Source organism: Schistocerca piceifrons, chromosome 2 (assembly GCF_021461385.2).
Source record: "Schistocerca piceifrons isolate TAMUIC-IGC-003096 chromosome 2, iqSchPice1.1, whole genome shotgun sequence".
NCBI classification, from domain to species: Eukaryota; Metazoa; Arthropoda; class Insecta; order Orthoptera; family Acrididae; genus Schistocerca; species Schistocerca piceifrons.
The window spans coordinates 709,389,735-709,415,068 of NC_060139.1; the positions used below are offsets into that span (position 1 = coordinate 709,389,735).

Here is a 25,334-nt window from a genome sequence, read left to right on the forward strand (position 1 = left end):
TAACCTTTCAATAATTGACTGTGAATTTAAACTGGTAAATTTTGGAAGTCAGCCGTGCTGCGTCATGGCCCTGAAAGATCATACTGAATAAATTGAAAATTCTTACCTCAATGAAGTCGCCGGACGACGCATATACAGGGTGTTACAAAAAGGTACGGCCACACTTTCAGGAAACATTCCTCACACACAAATAAAGAAAAGATGTTATGTGGACATGTATCCGGAAACGCTTAATTTCCGTGTTGGAGCTCATTTTAGTTTCTTCCACCTACGCTCAATGGAGCACATTATCATTATTTCTTACGGGATACTCTACCTGTGCTGCTAGAACTTTTCCCTTTATAAGTACGACACAACATGTGGTTCATGCACGATGGAGTCGAAGTGTTCGTACGCTTCTCAACAACAGATTCGGTGACCGATGGATTGGTAGAGGCGGACCAATTCCATGGCCTCCACGCTCTCCTGACCTCAACCCTATTGACTTTCATTTATGGGGGCATTTGAAAGCTCTTGTCTACGCAACCCCTATACCAAATGTAGAGACTCTTCGTGCTCGCATTGTGGACGGCTGTGATACAATACGCCATTCTCCAGGGCTGCATCAGCGCATCAGGGATTCCATGCGACGGAGGGTACATGCATGTATCCTCGCTAACGAAGGACATTTTGAATATTTCCTTTAACAAAGTGTCTGAAGTCACGCTGGTACGCTCTGTTGTTGTTTGTTTCCATTCCATGATTAATGTGATTTGAAGAGAAGTAATAAAATGAGCTCTAACACGGAAAGTAAGCGTTTCCGGACACATGTCCACATAACATATTTTCTTTCTATGTGTGTGAGGAATGTTTCCTGAAAGTTTGGCCGTACCTTTTGTAACACCCTGTATATCTCCTCTTATAATAAATTTTCCTGGCACAGCCCAGTGCAATGCTGGCCGATAGATTTGTCATGTATAAAAGGAAACAACTGATTTTTTCTTTACAATAATCGGGATGAACATGGATTGGAGAAATTAGTAAATTCTTTAAATTGAGATGAATGATTGTCAAAAGCTAATTTTTATAAAAAAGATCATTATTAAGAGATTTTTTTAAACATTTACATGGGACTTGATAAAACAATACTACATAAGCGCGAGACTGCTTTCACCTTATATTATATTGCTCAGGCTCCGCCATCGCTCCCCACGACCGGCCCAGCCAACTTCATACACACGACTGTTAGCTACAACTTACTCCTACTGCTGACAACACGGCTCTCTGGTCTGAGATTCTCTTATGGCTTAAATATCGCAGGAAGCGCGTGAGCAATCCATCGAAATTACATCTGCTCGAGTGCACTAGCAACAAATTCCTTAATCATGGACCTCTTACAGTGCAACTGCCCAGATTACATTTTACGGTATCTAGCTTCTGCTGTGTGTTCAAGGAACTACCATCAAATAAATAATTTTTGTCATGTTTCTAGTATTATGAGGCACTGCGCAATTTTCCTGATACATTTTTTACGGGTTACAGTTCGATTCACATCTGTGCTTCGTGGAAGGGGTGGACGCCGTTGTGAGGAGCATGTCCCGCTACTCCTCACATCCGGTTTACTACTACGTATTTTCGTTCGTCGGTCCTCTCAGTGCATATCCCGGTGGTCCAGGTAATAAAAAGCAATCACTAAAATAGTATAGTTGGCAAACTGTAGTATTTCAGAAACTCTTCCTGATTTTTATGTGAAATTACATTTATATCAATATCAATATCATACCATTGTTTTAGCTACCGTCTGGCAGTATATATTTTGTCATATCATACAACGTTCACTTGGTATTAGAGAAGGAACTGAGCTACGCAAGCAGACTTCAGCCTCGCGGCCAGCTTATTTCCTCTCTATTACATACATAAACACACACAGACATAGACATGTGAGAACTCTAACGGAACGTGTACAAACAATTGTATCCGGAAACTGACTTACTCAAATTGTTATTTACCTCTTTGGAAAGATTATACATGAGTTCCTAACAGTACAGCTCGTTATAAGATTTGAATTTCGTATAGGAGTTGGTCGTTGTGTAATATATCCTGTAAGTCGGTTATGTTATGTTAACAAGATAGACTGTTATTTGTCCTCTGACGGGATATACCCTGATGAGCCAAAGAAACTGGTACACCTGCCTAATATTGTATAGGACCCCCGCGAGCACGCTGAAGTTTAAAAGTACGTTGCAAGGCATCCAGGTATGCTCGATAATGTTCATGTCTTTAGAGTTCGGAGGCCAGCGGTAGTGTTTAAACACAGAAGAGTATGAAACTTCCTGGCAGACTATAACTGTGTGCCGGAATGCGACTCGATCTCGTGACCTTTGCCTTTCGCGGGCAAGTGCTCTACCAACTGAGCTACCTTCCAGGAAGTTTCATATCAGCGCACACTCCGCTGCAGAGTGAAAATCTCATTCTGGAAACATCCCAAAGGCTGTGGTTAAGCCATGTCTCCGCAATATCCTTTCTTTCAGGAGTGCTAGTTCTGCAAGGTTCGCAGGAGAGCTTCTGTAATGTTTGGAAGGTAGGAGACGAGGTACTGGCTGAAGTAAAGGTGTGAGGACGGGGTGTGAGTCGTGCTTGGGTAGTTCAGTTGGTAGGGCACTTGCCTGGGAAAGGCAAAGGTCCCGAGTTCGAGTCTCGGTCCGGCACACGGTTTTAATCTGCCAGGAAGTTTCATACCAGTGCACACTCTGCTGAAGAGTGAACATCTCATTCACAGAAGAGTGTTCCTGGAGCAACTCTGTAGCAATTCTGGACGTGTGGGGTGACACTTGCTGATGGCCCAGCACTGAAATCTGCAGAAATTTACGGAAGGGGATGCACTTCCGTCACGTTAAACGATTCTCATCAGTCGTCGTTGGTCCCGTTCTTTTAGGATCTTTTTGCGGCCGCAGCGATGTCGGAGATCTGATGTTTCACCAGGTTTATGGTATTCAAGGTACACTCATGAAATGGTCGTACAGGAAAATCCCACTTCATCGCTGCCTCAGATATGCTGTATTCCGTCGTTCATGCGCCGACTGTAACACTCAAATCTTGATAACCTGCCACTGTAGCAGCACTGATGGACTTAGCTGCTGCGCTTTTTTTTTCTTTATTGTGATTCCCCAGCCCCATATGGGCAGGGGAGGGCTGGCATGACAACTAAAACAAGAATTAAATGCTACATACATAAGGCGATAAAAAAGGGGAACATAAAACGGAGTAATGGGAGGAAATGGAGGTAAAAATACACTTACATAGAGACGTTCATGGAGGACTGTTTAAAAAGTCACCAGAAAGTTAAAAAACAACACAGTTGGCGATTCTTAAAACACAGAGAAGACACTGAAAAAATCGGCCACAGTATTAAAAACACTCCAGAACAACACACTTAAAACCCACTTGGAGCACACACGACGAAGAATAAAACTGCCAGGTGGGACCTGCCGAGGGAAAGGTCAAGAGGGTGGAAAAGGAGGGGAGGGCAAGGGGCAGCAGGGGAAGCTGTGGGATGAAGAGAGTAGGGGCGTCGGCGGGTACACTAAGAGGCAGGAGACACGTGGGGCAGGAGACAAAGAGGGAAGACAAGGCAGGAGGGAGTGCAGAGACACTGAAGGGGAGCACAAGAGAGGAAGGGGGAGTAGGAGGGGGAAGCCGCTCTGGAGGACGGAGGGGGAGGAGGCTGCTGCGCCAGACGGTTGTTGTCTTATGTACGCGTCGCCGAAGGCAGCGCCATATTCTGCTTGTTTACATATCTCTGTCTTTGAAGACGGATGCCTGTACCAGTTCCTTCCGCGCTTCAGTGTATTACAGTAGCTGCAACGGGAGTGTAAGTGACTTAGAATACATTTGCAATAAGATATAGCTGGATAAAATTCCCACTGTAGCTTATTCTGCGCGTATTACCGGTTCTTTTTATATTGTGTTCAGAAGACAGGCGCGGAATTCGCTGCTGGATAGTGGTAAGATGGCTGCTGTGCGATCGAGTAAAACTGGAGTAGAAGGCGACGAAATATATCCCACTGCACGGCAGAAAATTATCGGGCTTCGAATGTAAGGCAAATCAGATTAGAGGCTCTAAAATAAAAGGCGTAATTAATTAAGTAATAGCACGCGGGCGGTGTATAGTCATCACATCACCGAACCTATGCTTCACAAAGGTGAAGTACGGTTGAAATATAAACTGCGATCACACAAATAATCATGGATACAGGACAGATACATAAAATAAATATAAGCTAATAGTCCGCCAAAAAATATGGTAGTTAGTAGAAATTAACTTAAGAGCAACAAAATGAGCGTCTTACTTTTAAGACAGGAAAAGAAACAAAGGTGAGCCTTTCTTTTTTTATATAAAAAAAGACGAATTAAATTGTGGGAAAGATATATAAGTGATGCTGTCACGAGGGAATCGATAAAAATATGTTATATGGTAGTTGTTGCAGTGATCCTATAACAAATAATTGAGTTAAAATAAGAATTTCTGTATTTGTACTCCATATCTCAAAGTACCGTGTTTGGCGGAGGATATATGGTATACTACACCTTAGTCTTCCCCTACCAGTTTCGTGTTTTATTCCCCAATAGTATGCCGGAAGGAGTATTTTCGGCACTTTTCTGCACCTACTCGATTCGTTCTCTCGGGGTCTCGTGGTAACGATACGAGTTCACTGTTGGAGTAGGTAATACGTTTCCTGTGCTGAAACATGGGACATCAGAAGATCGCGGGGAAATTTCTCAGCGATGCCCAAAGGACTTTTTCTGGCGTTTTATGAGTCTGTCAAGAATTACCAGCATTAACAATAATAACTCATGAAAAAACTCACGATTAATCTTTGAATCTTTCCATTCCTTCCGTTAACAAAACTTTGTGTCACAGTCTTACGTGCAGTAGTGAAGAGTCAGCCGTACAATTTCGTTTGAGATAAAAATTTGAAAAACAAAACAAAACAGTTTTATTTATGTAAGATATGTGCCATTCACATAAACAAACTATGCAACTGCCTCTCATCATAGGTCCAATTATAGACCGCTATTCATATTTACCCACCCTTTAGACTAAACGCCATCCGAAAACGCCTCGGAAGGCCCAACGGCACACCGCTCACCCGGCCGTTGTCAGTTTTTGCGACCGCGGCCACTAATTCCTCAGTCAAATAGCTCCTCACAAGTGCTGAGTGCACCAAAGTTGCCAACAGCGTTCGTCAGACCGGCCGGTCACCCATCCAATTGCCAGCCAAATTCAACAGCGCTTAACCTCGATGATCTGACGGGAACCGTTATTGCCATTGCTCCAAGGCCTTAGCCATACTTACCTGCAGAGTATATAATATGATTAAAAGTACAACAGGTACTGCAAAAATACAAACACCAGCACACCGAGCATGTCTACACGTATTAAGCACACCTCATGCACGTTCAGTGTGAGTATTTAAAACGGTATTCTGCTTCTTGCCGCACAAGTCATGGTTCGTACAAATCACATCACTCACGCTTTAATTATTGTGGTGTTCTTTGTGCGACTCACGAAAATTGGTACTGTGAATTTAAGGCCTACTTCTTTACAAAGCTGACCTCATCACATAGACACCGGCAGTTTGTGCGCAAGTGAAATAAAGCTCGTCATTCTGAAAAACTCAGTGCCGTTTCCTGTACAAATTGACATTGAGCCCATTGGATAAAATCCACCAGACTGCCGGCCATGGTTAATTTGCTGGAAAAAGTTGTGTGTTTCTTGCATATCATCCAACTTCTCTGCTGAAATTTTCGTCTGGGATATTCATCTTACGTAAAAAAGTAATGTTGGTGTATTTGTCGTGCCGCCCTTCTACATCTACATCTACATGGATACACTGAAAATCGCATTTACGCGCCTCGCGGACGATTCATCGAACCATCTTCACAACTTTCTATTTTCCAGTGTCGTATAGCACGCGGAAAAAACGAACGCGTATATCTTTCCGTGCGAGTTCTGGTTTCCCTTATTTTATTATGGTGATCGTTTGTCCGTACGTAGATCGACGTCTGCAAAATATTATCGCATTCGGAGGACAAAATTGGTGATTGAAATTTCGTGAGAAGATTCCCCCGAAACGAAAAACACCTTTGTTTTAGTGAAGTCCACCCCAAATCCTGTATCATATCAGAAACACTGTTTCCCCTATTTCGCGATAATACAAAACGTGCAGCCCTTTTTAAATGTACTCCGTGAATCCTATCTGCTAAGGATCCCACACCGCGCAGCAGTATTCTATTGGAGCTTCTTTCTAAAGTAGCCCGTGGTGAATTTCAACTAAAGCGCAGAATGAACTCACATGTAGCAAATTCACTGAGCTGCAATCTACGAATGACAGTTATGTAGATAGTTTATATGTAGTTGCTGTTGTTGTGGTCTTCAATCCGAAGACTGGCATGATGCAGCGCTCCTTGCTACTCTATCCTGTGTGAGCCTCTTCATCTCCCAGTACCTACTGCAACCTACATCCTTCTGTATCTGCTTAGTGTATTCATCTCTTGGTCTCCCTCTACGATTTTTACCCCCCACACTTCCCTCTAATAGTAAATTGGTGATCCCTTGATGTCTCAGAGTGCGTCCTGTCAACCGATCCCTTCTATTGGTCAAGTTGTACCACGAACTTCTTGTCTCCCCATTTCTGTTCACTACCTCCTTATTAGTTTCGTACTCTATCTATATAATCTTCAACATATTTCTGTAATATAAAATTTCGAAAGCTTTTATTCTCTTTTGATCTAATCTCTTTATCGTCCATGTTTCACTTCCATACGTAGCTACTACACTCCAGGCAAGTATTTTCAGAAAAAACTTCCTAACACTCGAATGTATGTATTTGATGTTAACAAATTTCTCTTCTCATGAAATGCTTTTTTGCGATTGCCAGCCTACATTTCATATCCTCTCTACTTCGGCCATCATAAGTTAATTTGCTGGCCAAATAGCAAAACTCATCTACTGCTTTAAGTAGTAGTAGCAGTTCTACTTTAAGTAGTAGTTTTCATAGAGAGATTTTATACCACCGTCCACGTTAGATGAGTCCTGCAACTTGATCACGTTGGAAACCACTAGTTACATTCATTATAGGCTGATAGATACTGATTAGCCAAACCATTATGACCACTTTCTTAGTTGCCTGTTGCTTCATATTTGAAATCTGCATGGCATAGATCCTACAATTCCTTAGTAGGTTTCCGGAAGTATGTGGCATTAGATGTCTAATCACAGATCGCACAATTTCCGTAAGTTATAAGCTGTTGATTTTTCGGTGCGATGGAGACGCTCGACCACGTCCCAGATTTATTCAATCGGATTCCGTTAAGCCGTGTTTTGGGGACAATGATTTGAATGTGAGTTCGATATCGTGCCCTTCCATCCACTATAGCAGGTGTAGCAGGATTTACGCCTTTTAACATGGGCAATTGTTCTTCTGGAAGATGCCACCCCCTTTGGGGAAGATATCAAGCATGAAGGTATGCAGGTGGTCCGTAATAACGTTCACGAAATCCACAAAGCTGCCTTTGTGTCTTCAAATACTACCACAGATCTCATGGAAGCCTAGTAGTCTCCGCTATGGCATAATACTGCCTGCCTCGTAGGAGAGCATGCCCCTAACAGCCGTTCGGTGGGTGATCGCGAATTCCGACGGGACCAACGACGTGATATAACAAGGGACCTGATTGATCCAGCCAGGTGACACATTCCCTTTAATCCACAGTCAAATTTCGATGATCACGCTCCCACTACAGTCGTTGTTGTTTCAACAAGGGAATCCATTGGGTTCGTGTGCTGTAGGACCCCATGTTCAAGAATTTGCACTGAGCGGTGCACTCCGAAATACTTGAGGGTGCTGCCACCAGACCTATCCGACATAGCCGCGTGTCCTGTGCACATGGCGGAAATACCTGTGACCATCAGATCCTGTGATGTGGCGTTGACATCCACCACGTTGTGAGCTATACGGGTTCCAATGCGCTTAAAAACTTTCCGTGGATTCTCGCTACTGTGGGAAGAGAACAGCACTCTGTCATAATATTTTGCCTTTTATCAGAGTCGCTTATGCGAGTGGATTTTCCCAACTGTGTCTTAACGTCCCTAGTTCACGTGAACATGCCCAAGAACACAGACACTGGTTGTCAGTTAAGCCCTAAGACGCACGTAATGTTAAACACAGACGACGCTTGTAAGTTAAATGCTCCAACCTATTACTAGATGAAATGGCCACACCGGCCTAACAGCCTATATGAAACACTGGTGCACACAGTGACGTGTGAAGATGGTATTTCACATCACGAACTGTGAAAGCGGCCAGTTTCTGTTTTTCTAATCGAACCTTTACGCTCTGTTACACGTGGAAATAGAAGCGAGAAACAAGAGATCGATACATACAGGCAATGTACAAAGGAAACCACTAACCACTGTCCAGAGGTACGAGGGTCGGTCAAAAAGTAATGCCTCCCATTTTTTTTCTACTTAAAGAAATTAAGTTAAGTGAAAAATTTGAATTTGGCGCCATTCCTCAAACCTTCTTCTGCAATCCACTGCAGTAGTAACTTTCTGTGTCAACAGGTGGCAGCACAGCAGAAGTTTGTAAGATGGCCGACATCGATGTTCGTTTGAGACAGCGTTGTGTGATTGAATTCTTGAATGCAGAAGGTGAAACGCCCATACGCATTCATGAAAGACTGAAGAAGGTGTATGGTGTTGTGACAGTGGATGTCAGCACTGTTAGACGATGGGTTCGTCGTTGTAAGGAAGCTGAAGGGCAAACACCGTTGACTGACGAAAAGCGCAGCGGCAGGCCGGTGAGTGCAGTGACTCCACACAACATTCAGCAAGTTGATGACATCATTCGTGGTGACCGTCGGGTGACTGCAGATGAAGTGTGTCGCATTATTTCTCTTAGTAAAGGCAGTGTGATCACGATTATTAAACAATTGGGGTACTCAAAAGTTTGTGCACGGTGGGTTCCAAGAATGTTAACCGATCAGAATAAAGAGGCAAGGAAAACAATAGCCTCCCAACACTTGCAGCGCTTCCGTTTGGAGGGAGATGAGTTTCTGAAAAAAATTGTGACCAGGGACGAAACATGGGTGCATTTTTTTGAACCCGAATCAAAGAGGCAGTCAATGGAGTGGCGTCACACAAGCTCGCCGAGGAAGAAAAAATTCAAAACTGTGCGATCGGCAGGGAAAGTTATGGCAACAGTTTTCTGGGATACAGAGGGTGTGATTCTGGTTGATTTTTTGCAGCAGGGATGCACAATAAATTCTGTTCAATACGTCACAACCCTCAACAAACTTAAAGCACGTCTTCAGCGAGTTCGCCCAACAAAATCAATGGCAGATGTTCTTCTTTTGCATGACAATGCAAGACCACACACCAGTCGTCACACCTCTGACGAGATTGTCAAAATTGGATGGGAAGTTTTGCCTCATCCCCCATACAGCCCTGACCTGGCACCATCAGACTTCCATCTGTTCGGGCCACTAAAAGAAGCTCATCGTGGGATTCATTTTGAAGATGAGGAGGCCGTCAAAACATCCGTGCGTCAATGGCTTAGGAAGCAGAGCTGTGATTTTTACCGTGCTGGGATACATGCCCTTGTTCAAAGATGGACCAAAACTGTAGAGATGGGCGGAGATTACATTGAAAAATGACAAAATGATCCTCAATGTTGTGGTTTTCAACCTATGTAATTGCATTTAAAATTCCTGACAATTAAACGTAGAAAAAAAAATAGGAGGCATTACTTTTTGACTGACCCTCGTACATACAGACACGTTTTAATAACTACTTTTAACGTAAAGGCTGAAGTGCATATAAGCCTTTTCCCTCACATTGAAATAACTGTGAAGCTTAATACCGCGAATTAAAATTAACGCCATTTTCCCCACACAAGGACGCCAATTGCAATAATTACGAGGGGACAGTACTTCTTCAATAAACTGTGTGACACATCCACGCACAGGGAAGCCAAGCGCAATGTCTTTGAGGCTACAATTGATGTTAAGTGTAATAGTTTTGCCACTCAATGTTTGTTCAATGTCTATGAACAGTTTCATGACATACCAATTGTAACCCTCAGATAACATTCACTGGGTTGCTGAATGCAACATTTTCCACCAAAAGGATCTGCCAGGTGCAATGAGCACAGTGGATTCCTGAATACCGAATGTGCACCCACATTTCATGACAGAGTTGTCCTTCCCTCTCGTCTTCTAAAACGACTCGTAGACCGCGTTTCAATTGGTTTCTTCTTTGCTAGCCACGGTTCACTAACACTCATTCAGCAAACAGTGCATAAGAGTAGAAAATGGAATGTTACTTTAATGAGAATTGCGAGATATTAGGACGTCAACTAATTTTGTTTTATCTACCAATTGCAAATTTAGAAAAACTACCAGAGGTTTTCAATACGTAATGCAACACATTTTTCTTCTCGGCCAATTTCGGTTGAAAAAAATGCGGAATTTGTCGGGGGACGTCGTGTAATATTCCCGCTTCAGCCTCTTAAGTTTCATGAAGTTTCGGTAGGTGGTGGCGCTATATGTAGCATTAAAAATTGTGACTATAAAGGAGGTGCGTTTCAAGCACAGAGCTGTCATTGAGTTTCTTTCGCCGGAAATCCAGAGCATCGCAGATACTCATAAGTGCTTCCAGAATGTCTACGGAGACATGCCAGTGAACGAAATCACGGCGAGTAGTTGGGCGAGGCGCCTCTCATCATCATAAGAAGGTCACGCAAACCTGTCCGGTCTTCCGCGTACCAATCCGCCGCACACAGCTGTAACGCGTGCTCTGTTGGAACGTGCGGACACTCTCATTCGAAGTGGTCGATGGATCAAAGTCAGACACCGCGCTTCACAATTGAACGCCTCTGGTGGTAGTGCTGACACAACCGTCCAGCAGCTGGAGTACTTGAGGGCGTATGCCCACTGGTGCCTCGCCGCCTAACGGAAGAACATAAAGGGCAACGAAGGACTATCTGTGCGGTACTGTTTGTGCATTGCGAGGCTGTCCGTGACAATTTTTTGTCAAACATCATCATGGGCGATGAAACATGGGTTCATCATTGGAACGTGAAACAAAACGGCAATCCATGGATGTACGCCACACCACTTCTCCTCCGAAGAAAAAGTTCAAAGCCGTATCCTCAGCTGGCGACGGCCTTCTAGGACTCTGAAGGAGTCATTCTGTTTAATATCTTCCCTCAAGGGGAAACTATCAACTCTGAAGTATATTTTTCTACCCTCTGAAGATTGAAGGAGCGACTTGAGTCTGTCGCCACAAAAATGAGCTCCTTTTCTCGATGAAAACTCAAGACCTGACACAAGACTGCGCACCCTAGATGACGTACCAAAACTTCATTGTTCTGTTCAACTCATGCACCCGATATTCTGGCTGTTGCATCTTCCGACTTCCGTCTGTTTGGCTCAATAAAGGACGCACTCCACGGGAAGCAGTACGTGAATGATGGCGATGTTACTGATGCAGCAAAACACTGGCTCCGATGTCGACGAGCAGTGAGGTACCGTACAGGCATACGGGCCTTCACAATCAGGTGGCGTAAGGCCGTCGCGTTGAGTGGGATTATATTGAGAAATAGGATTTTGTAGCGAAAAGATATGGTGTACTGAAAATCTAAAAATAAAAGACAACTTGTGTGGCCTAGTGGTTCTAGGTGCTTCAGTCCGGAACCGCGCTGCTGCTACGGTCGCAGGTGCGAATCCTGCCTCGGGCATGGATGTGTGTGATGTCCTTAGGTTAGTTAGGTTTAAGTAGTTCTAAGTCTAGGGGACTGATGATCTCAGATGTTAAGTCCTATAGTGCTTAGAGCCATTTGAACCATTTTTTGAAAAGACAACTTGCTTTCTTAAAAATATGTGCTTCATTACGTACTGAACGTCCCGTCGTACAAATGTAATAAATGATCTTCACTCTCTCTTCTTCATTCACGATTGTGTGTTTTGTTGTCTGATTGATGTAAAATAGTGCGGGTTTTCGTCCATCAACAATTGATTTCTGTTTAATTTAATGCTAGAAGAATTTTAAAATAAGAAAGGAAGACGTATAATTAATAAGTTAACGTACATTGTGAAAATAATCTGTAGTTATACTTAAGTATTTAATAAATGAAGACTTGACTTTCTAAGGTAATGCCACTAATAACCACAATACCTGTTCCATATCTTGAAAATTGCTGTGATATATATTTCAGTGGAACAATTGTTTTTAATTACTCTGTTGGAACAACAACATTATTGTGCAAATACTCATAATAATTTTATTTCTTAATATCTTCAGGAGCAGCTCACGCTGACGATATACATTACATGTTTGCCTCAGCAACGTCTCTGGATCCTGACACAGATGGAGGTATTATTAGGGCTCAGATGATAGATATGTGGAGCAACTTCGCCAAATATGAGTAAGTACCTATCTTCGTAATTGCTGTGGCCACTTATTGAAGTGTCGATTACATTTAAAAATAATAGCTGAAGTGATTCTACATCGATTAAAAGAATGCTATTGTTGTATAGTTTGCTCGCCGTGAAAAGTATTTCAAGAATTGCTTTACAACCTGACCAAAATGAGGAATAGCATTTGAAGTTACCATTTACCACGTAATACACTCCTGGAAATTGAAATAAGAACACCGTGAATTCATTGTCCCAGGAAGGGGAAACTTTATTGACACATTCCTAGGGTCAGATACATCACATGATCACACTGACACAACCACAGGCACATAGACACAGGCAACAGAGCATGCACAATGTCGGCACTAGTACAGTGTATATCCACCTTTCGCAGCAATGCAGGCTGCTATTCTCCCATGGAGACGATCGTAGAGATGCTGGATGTAGTCCTGTGGAACGGCTGGCCATGCCATTTCCACCTGGCGCCTCAGTTGGACCAGCGTTCGTGCTGGACGTGCAGACCGCGTGAGACGACGCTTCATCCAGTCCCAAACATGCTCAATGGGGGACAGATCCGGAGATCTTGCTTGCCAGGGTAGTTGACTTACACCTTCTAGAGCACGTTGGGTGGCACGGGATACATGCGGACGTGCATTGTCCTGTTGGAACAGCAAGTTCCCTTGCCGGTCTAGGAATGGTAGAACGATAGGTTCGATGACGGTTTGGATGTACCGTGCACTATTCAGTGTCCCCTCGACGATCACCAGTGGTGTACGGCCAGTGTAGGAGATCACTCCCCACACCATGATGCCGGGTGTTGGCCCTGTGTGCCTCGGTCGTATGCAGTCCTGATTGTGGCGCTCACCTGCACGGCGCCAAACACGCATACGACCATCATTGGCACCAAGGCAGAAGCGACTCTCATCGCTGAAGACGACACATTCACGCCTGTCGCGACACCACTGGGCTGCACGATGTTGGGGCGTGAGCGGAAGACGGCCTAACGGTGTGCGGGACCGTAGCCCAGCTTCATGGAGACGGTTGCGAATTGTCCTCGCCGATACCCCAGGAGCAACAGTGTCCCTAATTTGCTGGGAAGTGGCGGTGCGGTCCCCTACGGCACTGCGTAGGATCCTACGGTCTTGGCGTGCATCCGTGCGTCGCTGCGGTCCGGTCCCAGGTCGACGGGCACGTGCACCTTCCGCCGACCACTGGCGACAACATCGATGTACTGTGAAGACCTCACGCCCCACGTGTTGAGCAATTCGGCGGTACGTCCACCCGGCCTCCCGCATGCCCACTATACGCCCTCGCTCAAAGTCCGTCAACTGTACATACGGTTCACGTCCACGCTGTCGCGGCATGCTACCAGTGTTAAAGACTGCGATGGAGCTCCGTATGCCACGGCAAACTGGCTGACACTGACGGCGGCGGTGCACAAATGCTGCGCAGCTAGCGCCATTCGACGGTCAACACCGCGGTTCCTGGTGTGTCCGTTGTGCCGTGCGTGTGATCATTGCTTGTACAGCCCTCTCGCAGTGTCCGGAACAGGTATGGTGGGTCTGACACACCGGTGTCAATGTGTTCATTTTTCCATTTCCAGGAGTGTATATCAACTGAAAAGCACAGAAATATCAGACTACCCAGTCCATCTCATAATCAAACTATGAGGCAAAACGCCTGCGAACAACTGTTTGACAGACCTCATTCACGTACACCATTTCATGCTGAACCTCCTCTTGCTACTGTTAATGTGTTTAAACTGTATGCGCGACATTTCACCAACTGCTCGGACGCTGAAACACATTTTCTCACAATAAAATGAGCTAAATTAGCGCAAGGAAGAGTTTTGAATCCCAAACAGTTCGAAACATTCTGGGGATAGAAACACCTAAAGCAAAATTTGTACTCTTTGAGACACACAAAACAAATTTAAAGTATCTCAGTTCATTTAGAGAGATGTGCTTTAGTCAATAGTGGTGGATAAGGACGCGGTGGATTATTTATATGAATGCACCGTCATTTTGGAAGTTCCAGCCTTCTATTTGGAATGATTCCTGTGACAGTGAGTGAACGCTGTTACATTAAATACTTCCATACAATTTTTCAGATACACTTAGTTCCAGCATTGAAAAATATTACACGACCTCACTATTCATTACTGAATTTCTACCACGCTTTCGCTGGTCTTGTCATTGCGTGAATGCATTTTATGACGGGAAGGTAGACTAACCCTATAACACTACATTTCCGTTGGCCGGTAGTACAAGTATTGTGCTCGGCAAACACATGAATTCTCTTCTTTGAATTCACCTCTTTTGCAATATGCTAGTTAGTAAGAGGTCAGACACAAATACTTGTTGATGGATGTAATGTCAAACTGGTGTCATTAACACCGTACTGTACATAAAAACTAAACTCCGCCCGAACAGGCCAGTAAGACCCAACGGTACCAAACGGCCGCCGTGTCATCCTCAGGCCGAAGGTATCACTGGATGTGGATATGGAGGGGCATGTCGTCAGCGCATCGGTCTCTCGGCCGTATGTCAGTTGTCGACACCGGAGCCACTACCCAATCAAGTAGCTCCTCAGCTACGCAGAGTGCAGCCCGCTTGCCAACAGCTCTCGGCAGACCGGATGGGACCGTATACCGCAGGAAATGCGATACATTTCCGTTTATTATGTCTACCCGTACTCGAGGGAAAAGGGTTTTAATGGTTGGGTAGACAGATAGACGGTAAAGAAATTGATACTAGTAGGGTTCCATTTTTACCGATGTAGGTAACGAAATCCTAACAACGAAAATATGTATGACAGTTACTGAAGATGAGGGCCGTATAAATATTTCCCCGTTCTCTTTATTCTAAATGTTCTAGTTGCAGTCGATACATCAGCATATTAATCGTAGCTACGCTTTCGATCCAAATCACGTTTACAGGAAGGCAAATAAAATCCATTTGCCTATACACGTGGTAATTCGGATCCCAGTATTCATGCCACGGCGTTTTAGAGGTGTGTGCATTACCATTGCTAGCTAGCTTAAGAAACACTTCGGCTAATGAACGTTTTCTGGCTGTGACGAGCCTAATGGAGAATTTGAAACATTGCAGAATACGTTTGGCAGCTATGTCGCCGTTTATTTCCTACTAAATTTACTCGCTAATAACAGTATTTTGTTATTTCGATAAACATCCCGAGTGATTGTCGCATAAGCGGTGACATAAAGGTATAAAATTCATGTTTTTGAGTCCAGAAAGCTCGATGCAACAGAAACTGCAGATCATTTTACCATTTTCATTGCGAAATTGCCGGCTTATTCATGTCTGGGGTAATAGTAGAGGGCTGTTTGCCAGGGTTGTCTGCTAGCGTAGCGAAAGGTTTTTGCTACTGCAAGGGAGGTCTGGTTTGTTTTCGGTTCTAATCTCGATGGAGGCAGATACACTACCAGTAAAGCAGTTTCAAGAAATTCTCGCACCACCAATACGTTATATTGCTACCTTTATTCTGTACCGGTGCCCTGTGGATGTCAATATGAAACTATTGTAGAATTTCATACTTGTTACTGCCTACTTTTTCCGCTTCTGTCAATAATTGAATTGACTTAAGTGTGGAATTGAATGATTTTTAACTGAATTTCGTTTTGAATCTTCACGCATTGCTAAGTTTGCTCACTTTCATGGTTGGTCAGCAAAGGTAATCCGGTATGACTGGTCTGAACGTTCACACAGACCGTTTCGCGGCCGAATGCCCATAGTATTTGCTAATTCGTAACGATCTGGGGTACTTTGTGTTACTAAAACTTATGATATCTTGATAAGCTGAAATTAATTTTTATTAGTACAGTTCATACTAATTAACGTTTCTTCTTTCATTTATATCTTATATTTACGTTTGTGTTTAACACACTAATCAGCATTAATATAGTCTTACACATGATTGAAAACAGTCTGACAAAGTTCGGATAGTTTTTCAATTTCATGCCGGTGCATAGTATGTTGGTAGCACTTCGTCGCCTTGCCTGTTATACTGTGTAGCAGACTTTAAAGCTGTGCTCGTTTTGTCCACGACTGTACCTGAACCGCTAGTAGCCAGCTTGTTGTGTACTAATTCGCAGTAATTATGCTCCGCTCTATAGGGTGAACATAAACGAACTCAAGGGACAGATCGCTGATTGGAAATGGAAGAAAAAAGATCCAAAGACCATGTGTTCAGAAATGGATCGTTGCCTCAGTAGATGTTGCTGACGAATGAAATTTCCTTTGACCACGTGCCGTGTATTCCTCGTGTGTTTCATGCTGTTTGTTGACTCAGCGTAGTGTTAACTGCAGAATGATCCGGTATTCTTGTCGGAAATAAGCCGAGGTGGTGTTGGTGTACGGCCAAACAGATGGATATCGTCGACAAGCAGCACGGCTATACCAGAACAAGTACCCTCATACACACCAACCACATTACACAACATTTAAAGTCCTTTTTGGGCTTTAGTGTGATCATAGGTGTCTCCCGACAGACGAAGTTGCAGGGATATAGCAGACTGTGTGTACAATAGATTTGGAGGACCATATTCTATAGGATGTTGAGACGGACCCTAGTCCAAGCTCTAGGCAAGTGACCCGCCAAAGTATGATTATGTGTATCATGCATGACAATGGCTACTATCCCTATCGCCTGCAACGAGTGGCAGGATTATTAGCAGCGGATTTCCCTCCGTGGGTAGGATTTCGTCGATGAGTTTTGCACCAGTCCACCCCAATTAATGGATTTATGTCATCACTTTTCTGTACCGACGAAGCAGTCTGTACCAGAACTGGCATCATCAGTCTGTATAATCGTCATCTGTGGGCAACAGATACGGTTCGTGGTCAGAGGAATTTTCATTCGTCAGTGCCGTCTACCATGGCAACGATACATTTCTGGACAAACGTACATAGGACCTTGTTCCTCCGTTTCCTGTCAGGAATCCGTCCCGGCAGGTTGTTGGTTATATTAATGTTCACCCTGTATACCGAGTATTTGAGGTAAAAATTCTCCTTTGTATATTCCTGCTCTGACAGAAAGATGAGATTTCTTCCAAATTATGTTTAACAATCTGTGTTTCTCCACGAGCTCTGCAAGCTGTCCGCAGATATGTGTGGTAGATCTAGGTAGCGCTAATAGATTTGCGGCTGGTTCCTCGGACGAACCAGCAAAGAGGTTGCCGACAATCTAGCCCTGTTGGAAAGTTCGACGTGATGAGTGAGCAACGGAAAACCTCGACGTTCACTGTATTTCTAGAAATTCAGAATACTTCAGGATCTGACTATTCAGTTATCATTCTGGCATGTGTCACACATATCTGGTGATCCTTGGAAGCTTTTTATTTGTCGTCGATACCTTTGCAACTGCAATCAGCAAAACTTAGTTTGTGCAAACTCATGTGGAAATCTTGGAGTGCTGTTTTGTGTGGATGCCCAGGGAGGATGAGCTCTATAGATAATGACCGGTGGTTGCTCAGTGAAATTTAATTATTAGTCATATAGTTTATTGAAGAACAAAATACAACTCTCGTATCGACAGTGTGGTGGCGGAAACATCCTGGAGTGTGCTGAAGGCAGCGAGTGGGAAGACGCTGACGCAGCTGGCGGTTCGTGGCCAGAACTGATGCCAGCAGCTCAGCAGGAATGCTGGTGCGCGGTGTATGAGGAAGCACATGTGGCGTCTGGGCACAGCTTTGCAGATCAGGGTAGGATGCACCGGAAGACGACGAACCTCGCCGTGGAGCCCGTGCATGAAGACAGCCCTCAGCAGCAGTGCCTGTCCTTGCCGGTGAAAGCAGATGGCGGCAGTATGTCTACACAGGTGACGGTGATCCGACAGCTGCACGACCTGGGCTCAAACAGCTGTCCTCCAGGGCTGAAGTCCGGTGGGTGCTGATGTACCCTCACAGGTGGCTCAGCGGTAGGAAGGCATTACGTCTAAAGCATCGGCCTTAGAGCCAACAGTAGCTCCGACAGCTGCATGCGGTGGGCTCAAACAGCTGTCCTCCAGGGCTGAAGCCCAGTGGGTGTTGATGTACCCTCGCAGGTGGCTCAGGGGTAGGAAGGCATTACGTCCAGAGCATCGGCCTTAGAGCCAACAGTAGCTCCGACAGCTGCACGCCCTGGTCTCAAACAGCTGTCCTCCAGGGCTGAAGCCCATTGGGTGCTGACATACGCCCACAGGTGGCTCAGGGTTTGGAAGGCGTTACGTCTAGAGCATCGGCTTTAGAGCCAACAGTAGCTGCGCAGTTAGTGGAGGCCAAATCCTGGGGTGGCTGATTGTGGTACCAAGTCGCTTCGTAGACCAGCGTAGACCTCTCCTCCTACACAGTGGGTGGCAGACTGTGACCTCTTTGATTAAAACGGAAGGTTATTTACATTGGTTCGGTGTGTACTTGTTCTGCTATTGCATCGAGTGTGTTGACGTAAACCACAACTAGACCGTGGGGTCTTTGCTTTTGTGGTGCGTCGATATTATTTGTTCTCCTTCTCGGCGACGTGAAGTAACCTCCCTGACGCTTTGGCAGCCTTGCTCGCTACGTCAGTGGGCAGCCCGGTGTAACCTATGCCCAGTCGTCTGACTTGATCTGCTTCTCTGGCTTCTTGCTTTAGCCGTGCCAAGTAATTTATTAGTGGTGCAACACGTAGAACAAATTCTTGCGGCATTGCAGTATCATCTGCTTGTTATAACCTTCGTAATTTTGTGCCCTCAGTTTTCAGTGTACGTGTATGAGGTACCATTATAGCTTATTCCGTAACCGCCAATTACAGAAACAATTATAATTTCTATAGAAACTTAATGCCTTAAAACTCTCTCGCAGATCATATTGTGTGAACCCAGAACCTTACACTTCGTGAGCAATTCCCTAGTGATTGAGTTACTCAGGCAAGACTTACGATCTGCCTTACAGCTTTAGTTCCGGTGGGTTGTGAGGTTGTACGGTTCCAGGTACGAGTCTCGATTCGGCACGCAGTTTTCATCTGCCAAAATATTATTAAAGAGCACATACTCCCCTGCAGAGTGGGTGGTTTATTCTCTCTTTAAGCTTCTTCATTTACAAATGCGGCAGCCAGTCAGTGCAATAAAATGGTTGCGCGTTTCTTGCCGCATCAGTATGCAGAGAGTCAGCGATGTTTCACAAGGCACGCCCTCCCCTTTGATCTTTTGACGAAATGCCGAAGTCCCGCAGTCTCTTCCATTGTTTATAAGGAGTACACGGCGAGGGCCATAACCTGCTTTCCCAGAAATTTCACTCAATGGAAGAGGAGGCAAAATAAGTGAACACGTGTCTCGGTTTATCCACAGATACTCGACCGTTCCTGAGAAAGCGCCTGTCATAGTTTTCGACGTAGCGGAAATACCTCTTTGCGGGCGACAAGCTCATCCCCACAGACAAGTCCTCCTCGACAGTCATCGCAAGCAAGTGACATTTAAATTCCAGCAACGGCCGCTCTGTAACAATTTAGCCGCCGCCTTATCCTATGTTGAAGTGGTCGACAACTTGCACTCCCTGTCCACTGCCGCCTCAAGAAATGCGGATTTTTGATGTTACCCTCTTATAGCTTGCAATGAGCATTTCTAAGAATCTCTGAGAGGAATCTAACAGGTTTTATGCCGAGGATTCTCCGTTCGAGAGCGTCGCTGCAGCTTACATGCAACGTACCGTGACTCCAATGCCGGTATATACGCACCGACATGTAAGCGAGGAATTAAGTCTGGCATTCATTTTTTTCCGACGTGCGTGCGGTAAATGCTGAAACGTGAACTGTGATCACGTCGTTACGAAATGCATCCGAACACGACCAAAGTGCTGTTTCTTTTTAATCTGCCGAAGGACAAAAACCGGTAAACATTCATCGGAGAGTGAAGAACTTCGAAGGAAGTCCGTATATTGCAAATGTGGTAACGCAGAAGTTACTCCAACTCAAGTGGGTGACACTGAAGCACCCACTTTATAATTATCACCTATTCTCATTCGATTATCACGGCTTTGGTCCCTTAAAAAATGTCTTGAAGGGTCAACGATTCCTATCGGACAAGGATGTGCAGCAGTCAGTTAAGGGCTTCTTCAAGCAGAAGACGGGTTCTTGATTTGACGGAGGGGACCAAACAGTGAAGTTACAGGTTCCATAGAATTGTGGAAGGACAGGGTAGGAAGTCGACCGTGCCCTTTCAAAGAAACCACCTCGGAATTTGCCTCAAGCGATTTAGGGAAACCACGGGAAAGCTAAATCAGGACGGCCGGACCCGGATTTGAACCGTCGTCCTCCCGAAAGCGTGTCTAATGTGCTAACCACCGCTCCACCTCGCTCGGTCAAGCAGAAGGATACGATGTTTTACCGAACGGGTATCTTCAACCTGGTGCTTCGGTGGAATTATTGCCTCAATGATCACAGCGATTGTTCCTAATTGCTTGACGATTATGAACTGCAAGCCCTTCGAACGTAGACTTCTTTATCGCTCCTTACAATATTTCAATTACTTCCTTAAAAACAATAACCTAGATAAATGGTACCGTTTCTACATCGACAGGGTGTATTAAGCTGTACTGATTTCAAGTTTGTTTGTGTGGCCATCCTCCGCAGCAAGCATATCAATACTTGTATCGCAAATAAAACTGTGTTTTCCTGCTGCTAGTTACTTTATTTATCCCATACGCGTTTCGCCTTTTCCTTTTCTAAAGCATCATCAGTGGGATCTACAACGATACAGTTTATTTAGTTTTAGATTATTGAACAGTTCACGTCCCCATTTTATGTAAAAAAAAAACAATTATTTACGATTTTCTGATCTGCGTTCCCTCACATCTGGTCTGGAGGTCGCACTATCATTTTTATTACTGCCATATAATCACAACTTTGTGTTCTGGCCTTCCTCACACTGTTCACCATGTTTCTCACTCTTTTTTGTGGAGTAGTATTGTTCTTTTGTCACTCGATACAACAATTTCGCCGGATACTGGTTTTCATAACGTAAATATTGCGACTGCATTACGTGTTTCCTCCTCTTTGGTATGTTTACCTATTTGTTGCCAACCTAACGAAGTATATATTCAACACTAACTTCTATTCATGATGTTTATACCGTATGTGTGTATGGGCGAGAGGGAGAAAGCTGTCATCAAAGTTTCCTTTAAAAAAAAAAAAATCGTCGGCTCTATCTCTCTTTCTCCCTCTCGCTCATACACACACACTTTATGAACTTTATGACCAGAAGTTAGTCGCGAACATATACTTCGTTAGGCTGGCAACAAATAGGTAAACATACGAAAGAGGAGGAAACACGTAACGGAGTCGCAATATTAACGTCATGAAAACCAGTATCCGGCGAAATTGTTGTATTGAGTGACACAAGAGCAATACTACTCCACAAAAAAGAGTGAGAAACATGGTGGACAGAGTGAGGAAGGCCAGAACACAAAGTTGAGATTATATGGCAGTAATAAAAATGATAGTGCGACCTCCAGAGCAGATGTGGGCGAACGCAGATCAGCAAATCGTAAATAATTACTTTTTTACAAAAAATGGCGACGTGAACTGTTTAATAATCTAAAACTAACAAAACTGTATCGTTGTAGATCCCACTGATGATGCTTTAGAAAAGGAAAAGGCGAAACGCGTATGGGATAAATAAAGTAACTAGCAACAGGTAAAGGTAGTTTTATTTACAAAACAAGTATTGTACTGATTTCACTTTTTGGCCAGTTCTTAAGTTGCATACGTGTTCAGTGCAGCGCACACAGATGCAGCGCTGTGTCTGTCCAATGTATAGCTCATCGTACATACAACGAATTCCATATACTTCATTATACTCCATACGTACGAAGGTCTTCGTTATCTTTCGAACTGCCCTAAGGGTTTCCTACTGTCACTGATGATCTGAACATTGATTCCATTCCTTTCTCGTTCAGAGATTGACCGATTCTTACAGATGTTGAGCCAGGATAAGTTAAGAAGGTGATTCTGTGCTTTTTTCTATGGTCTTGTTTCTTCGTCTAGCTGCCCTAGGTGGATATATTCTTAGTTCCAGTTCGTGACGCTACACCAGTTTATGACGTTTAAAATTTTAGAAAACTGGGAAGGACATTTGTCATCAACGTCCCATCGACAGTGACACAATTATGGATGCAGCTCTACCTCGAATAGTAATTAGAATGAGGAAGAAAATTTCCTGATTTCTTGAAATGTGTCCTTCAGTTTCTGGAAACGGATGGAATTCGGTGGGGCCAATACTGGACTGTATGGAGGATGATCTACATTGAATTCAAGGCGTCGGATTGTTGCAGATGTCGCGGCGAGCGTGTGTTGTCTGGCATTGTCCTTGAGTGGACAAACTCTTAGAATTATAAAGTCGATTATAGCACACTGTTTCTCACGTACCGACAGTATTACGTTACACACTGACATGGTGCAAGCTAACATTTGGAGCCCACCAGTGGCAGAGGGCTGCAAATATGTATTCCAACAGACAACATATGTCACCAATTATTTTGTGCATTTCGCAGAGGACGCTCATAGGTTGGCAGGTTTCCTGCCTTCTTACTTATGAAGTAGAAGATTTATAGCCTTATGCCAGTTGCGTGAATTTATCTTCTCGTGCGGCATTTAGTACGTGATTTTAGAAGTTCCTTTGTGTTACTTTACCTACAACCTTAAACATTTATAACGATATATCATCTACAGGTGCCATTTCCTTCTAGATCTGCTTTACACGCCACGCTTTATTTGATGCTACTTCCAGAATGTTATGAGTCTAACTATTAGCATATTAGCAATCTGTGGTTCTTGTATCATCTCTTCAGGAAGTGCTGTCTTACACACGCGGAAATCTGGGCGAAGCAATTTCAAAACATGTGAGACAGTCTAGAAACTCAGATCGTTGACCTCCATTCAGTAGCAACTGACTTCAGATTCCATCTTTGCTATCTGCCTGTTGCTATTCTGAAATTTCTGTAAAAGATTTCAAGTGAATTTAGAGAGGACTTGCGGTGTATTTCTCTCACCTTCGGTATCCATCGCAATTACTACTACCTCTCAAACCGTCAATTTTTGAGTGAAAACGAGGCCCCAGGACGAATCAAGTCAAATTAAGCATATCATACAAAAAAATATTTCACTAACGCAAATACGTGTATATGAAATATTTTAACTCGCCTTATAAAACCAAAATGTATACTTAAATTTCTAAGTATCATAGCTAACATTCTTAGGAGAGAATGAGAATTGTTGGGTTTCAGCTCTTTTTGTTCTCGTATGTTGCTTATCCACGGGTAACGTCTTGTTGATGGCTGCCTAAGCATAATGTGTAGCTTCCAGAAAATGAGATACGGTGATCAAACGACAGTATTAGCTCCTACTGAAGTGTACTCCAATACAATGTGCATCGAAGTTACTAACTAAAACAAGGAGTATGTAACGTTTACTGGTCCATCTTTCACAGTATAATTTTTAATAGACAACATTTTTCTCTTCCTTAATAACTGTGCAGACTGAGAACATATGACTGACTGTTATAATTATTGTGATTTCAGCAATCCAACGCCACAGAAGACTTCCATTTTGACGGAGACCTGGAAGGAGTACGATGAATCCGCTCCTTACTATCTGCAGATAACGAGTCCTCTTCGCCTCGGAACGAACCTATCTGAACCATACATGACCTACTGGAACAAACTACTGCCTTCGTAAATACGTACCAGGTTTATGTGTTATGTGAGGCTAAAAATACAGTACGCGCTGCTGTTAGATTGTCATTCTACCATTCTAAGTTATTACATTTAACATCAATGCGGTATTATAGAGTAAGAAGTCACACATGTTTCGAAAGAATCGTTTCGATTACATAATTGTGTACATTGTTTCTCTGTGAGCGAACTTGACAATAAATAACGATAACTTTTCACAGCCTTCTCATTTGTTCTTCCTTTAGCACGTTGTAGAAATCAAGGTGCAGGGAACCTAACAGCCTCCTGCAACTGATGCATGAAAGTTACCTTTTTCTTTTACTCCATAACTACTTACAGCTCGTGATTTCAGAAGCATAGGAGAACAGATGTTTTTGGATGTGCAGACTAGATGGAGGGCAAACATTTGTGAAGCGTGTCGTTTGATAGCAAATATTCTACATTGATTTACGGTAGTGACATTCAAATGCTGCTAAGAAGACGAAGGGCCTCGAATCCCTGTCTCCTTTTAGTGAGTTGGTAACAATTGTTGTACCGAAAATAAAAGTCAAACCAGAGAAAGGTTGATTATAATGGTGAGATGAACGGCGAAGCCTGTCTTGTAGTCGTATCTTTGGTTCAAATGGCTCTGAGCACCATAGGACTTAACTGCTGATGTCATCAGTCCTCTAGAACTTAGAACTAGTTAAACGTAACTAACCTAAGGACATCACACACATCCATGCCCGAGGCAGGACTCGAACCTGCGACCGTAGTGGTCGCGCGGTTCCAGACTGTAGCGCCTAGAACCGCTCGGCCACCCGGTCGGTGGCGTATCTTTAACAGGATGATGCGTCACCGTGGGAAGATGATTAATCAGATCTGTGCATCAGATTTAACTTCTCAGTGAAATGACGGTCATAAGTCGGCATCGGACTTCGTTATCATCTACGTTATCTGGTACATGCTGTGAGCCCTTATGGCTGCGACAACGGCGGCCGATCAATTGCGTCATTGCATTAAGACGAGCAACAGCAAATATTTCCTGAAAGACATTAAAAATTATTAGATGATGTCAAAGAGTAAATTAAATAATACAAGCGAATAAAGTAAATCTTCAGATTTACATAATTGGAACAGGTTAAACAGTAATAACAAGATATTATCTTTTATTGCAGCCGTTCACTAAGGCAGCTAC

The 25,334-nt window shown here is 43.8% G+C and overlaps 1 protein-coding gene across 1 annotated transcript in view; it reads left to right on the forward strand.

Moving 5' to 3' along the window:
- LOC124775774 (venom carboxylesterase-6-like) overlaps nucleotides 1-24,061 on the forward strand; it is a 144,514-nt gene extending 120,453 nt beyond the window's left edge. Inside the window, exon 7 of the mRNA XM_047250604.1 lies at nucleotides 24,005-24,061. Coding sequence (XP_047106560.1) covers nucleotides 24,005-24,061 — 57 coding nt within the window. The remainder of the gene's footprint in view (nucleotides 1-24,004) is intronic.
- Nucleotides 24,062-25,334: the final 1,273 nt, after the last annotated feature.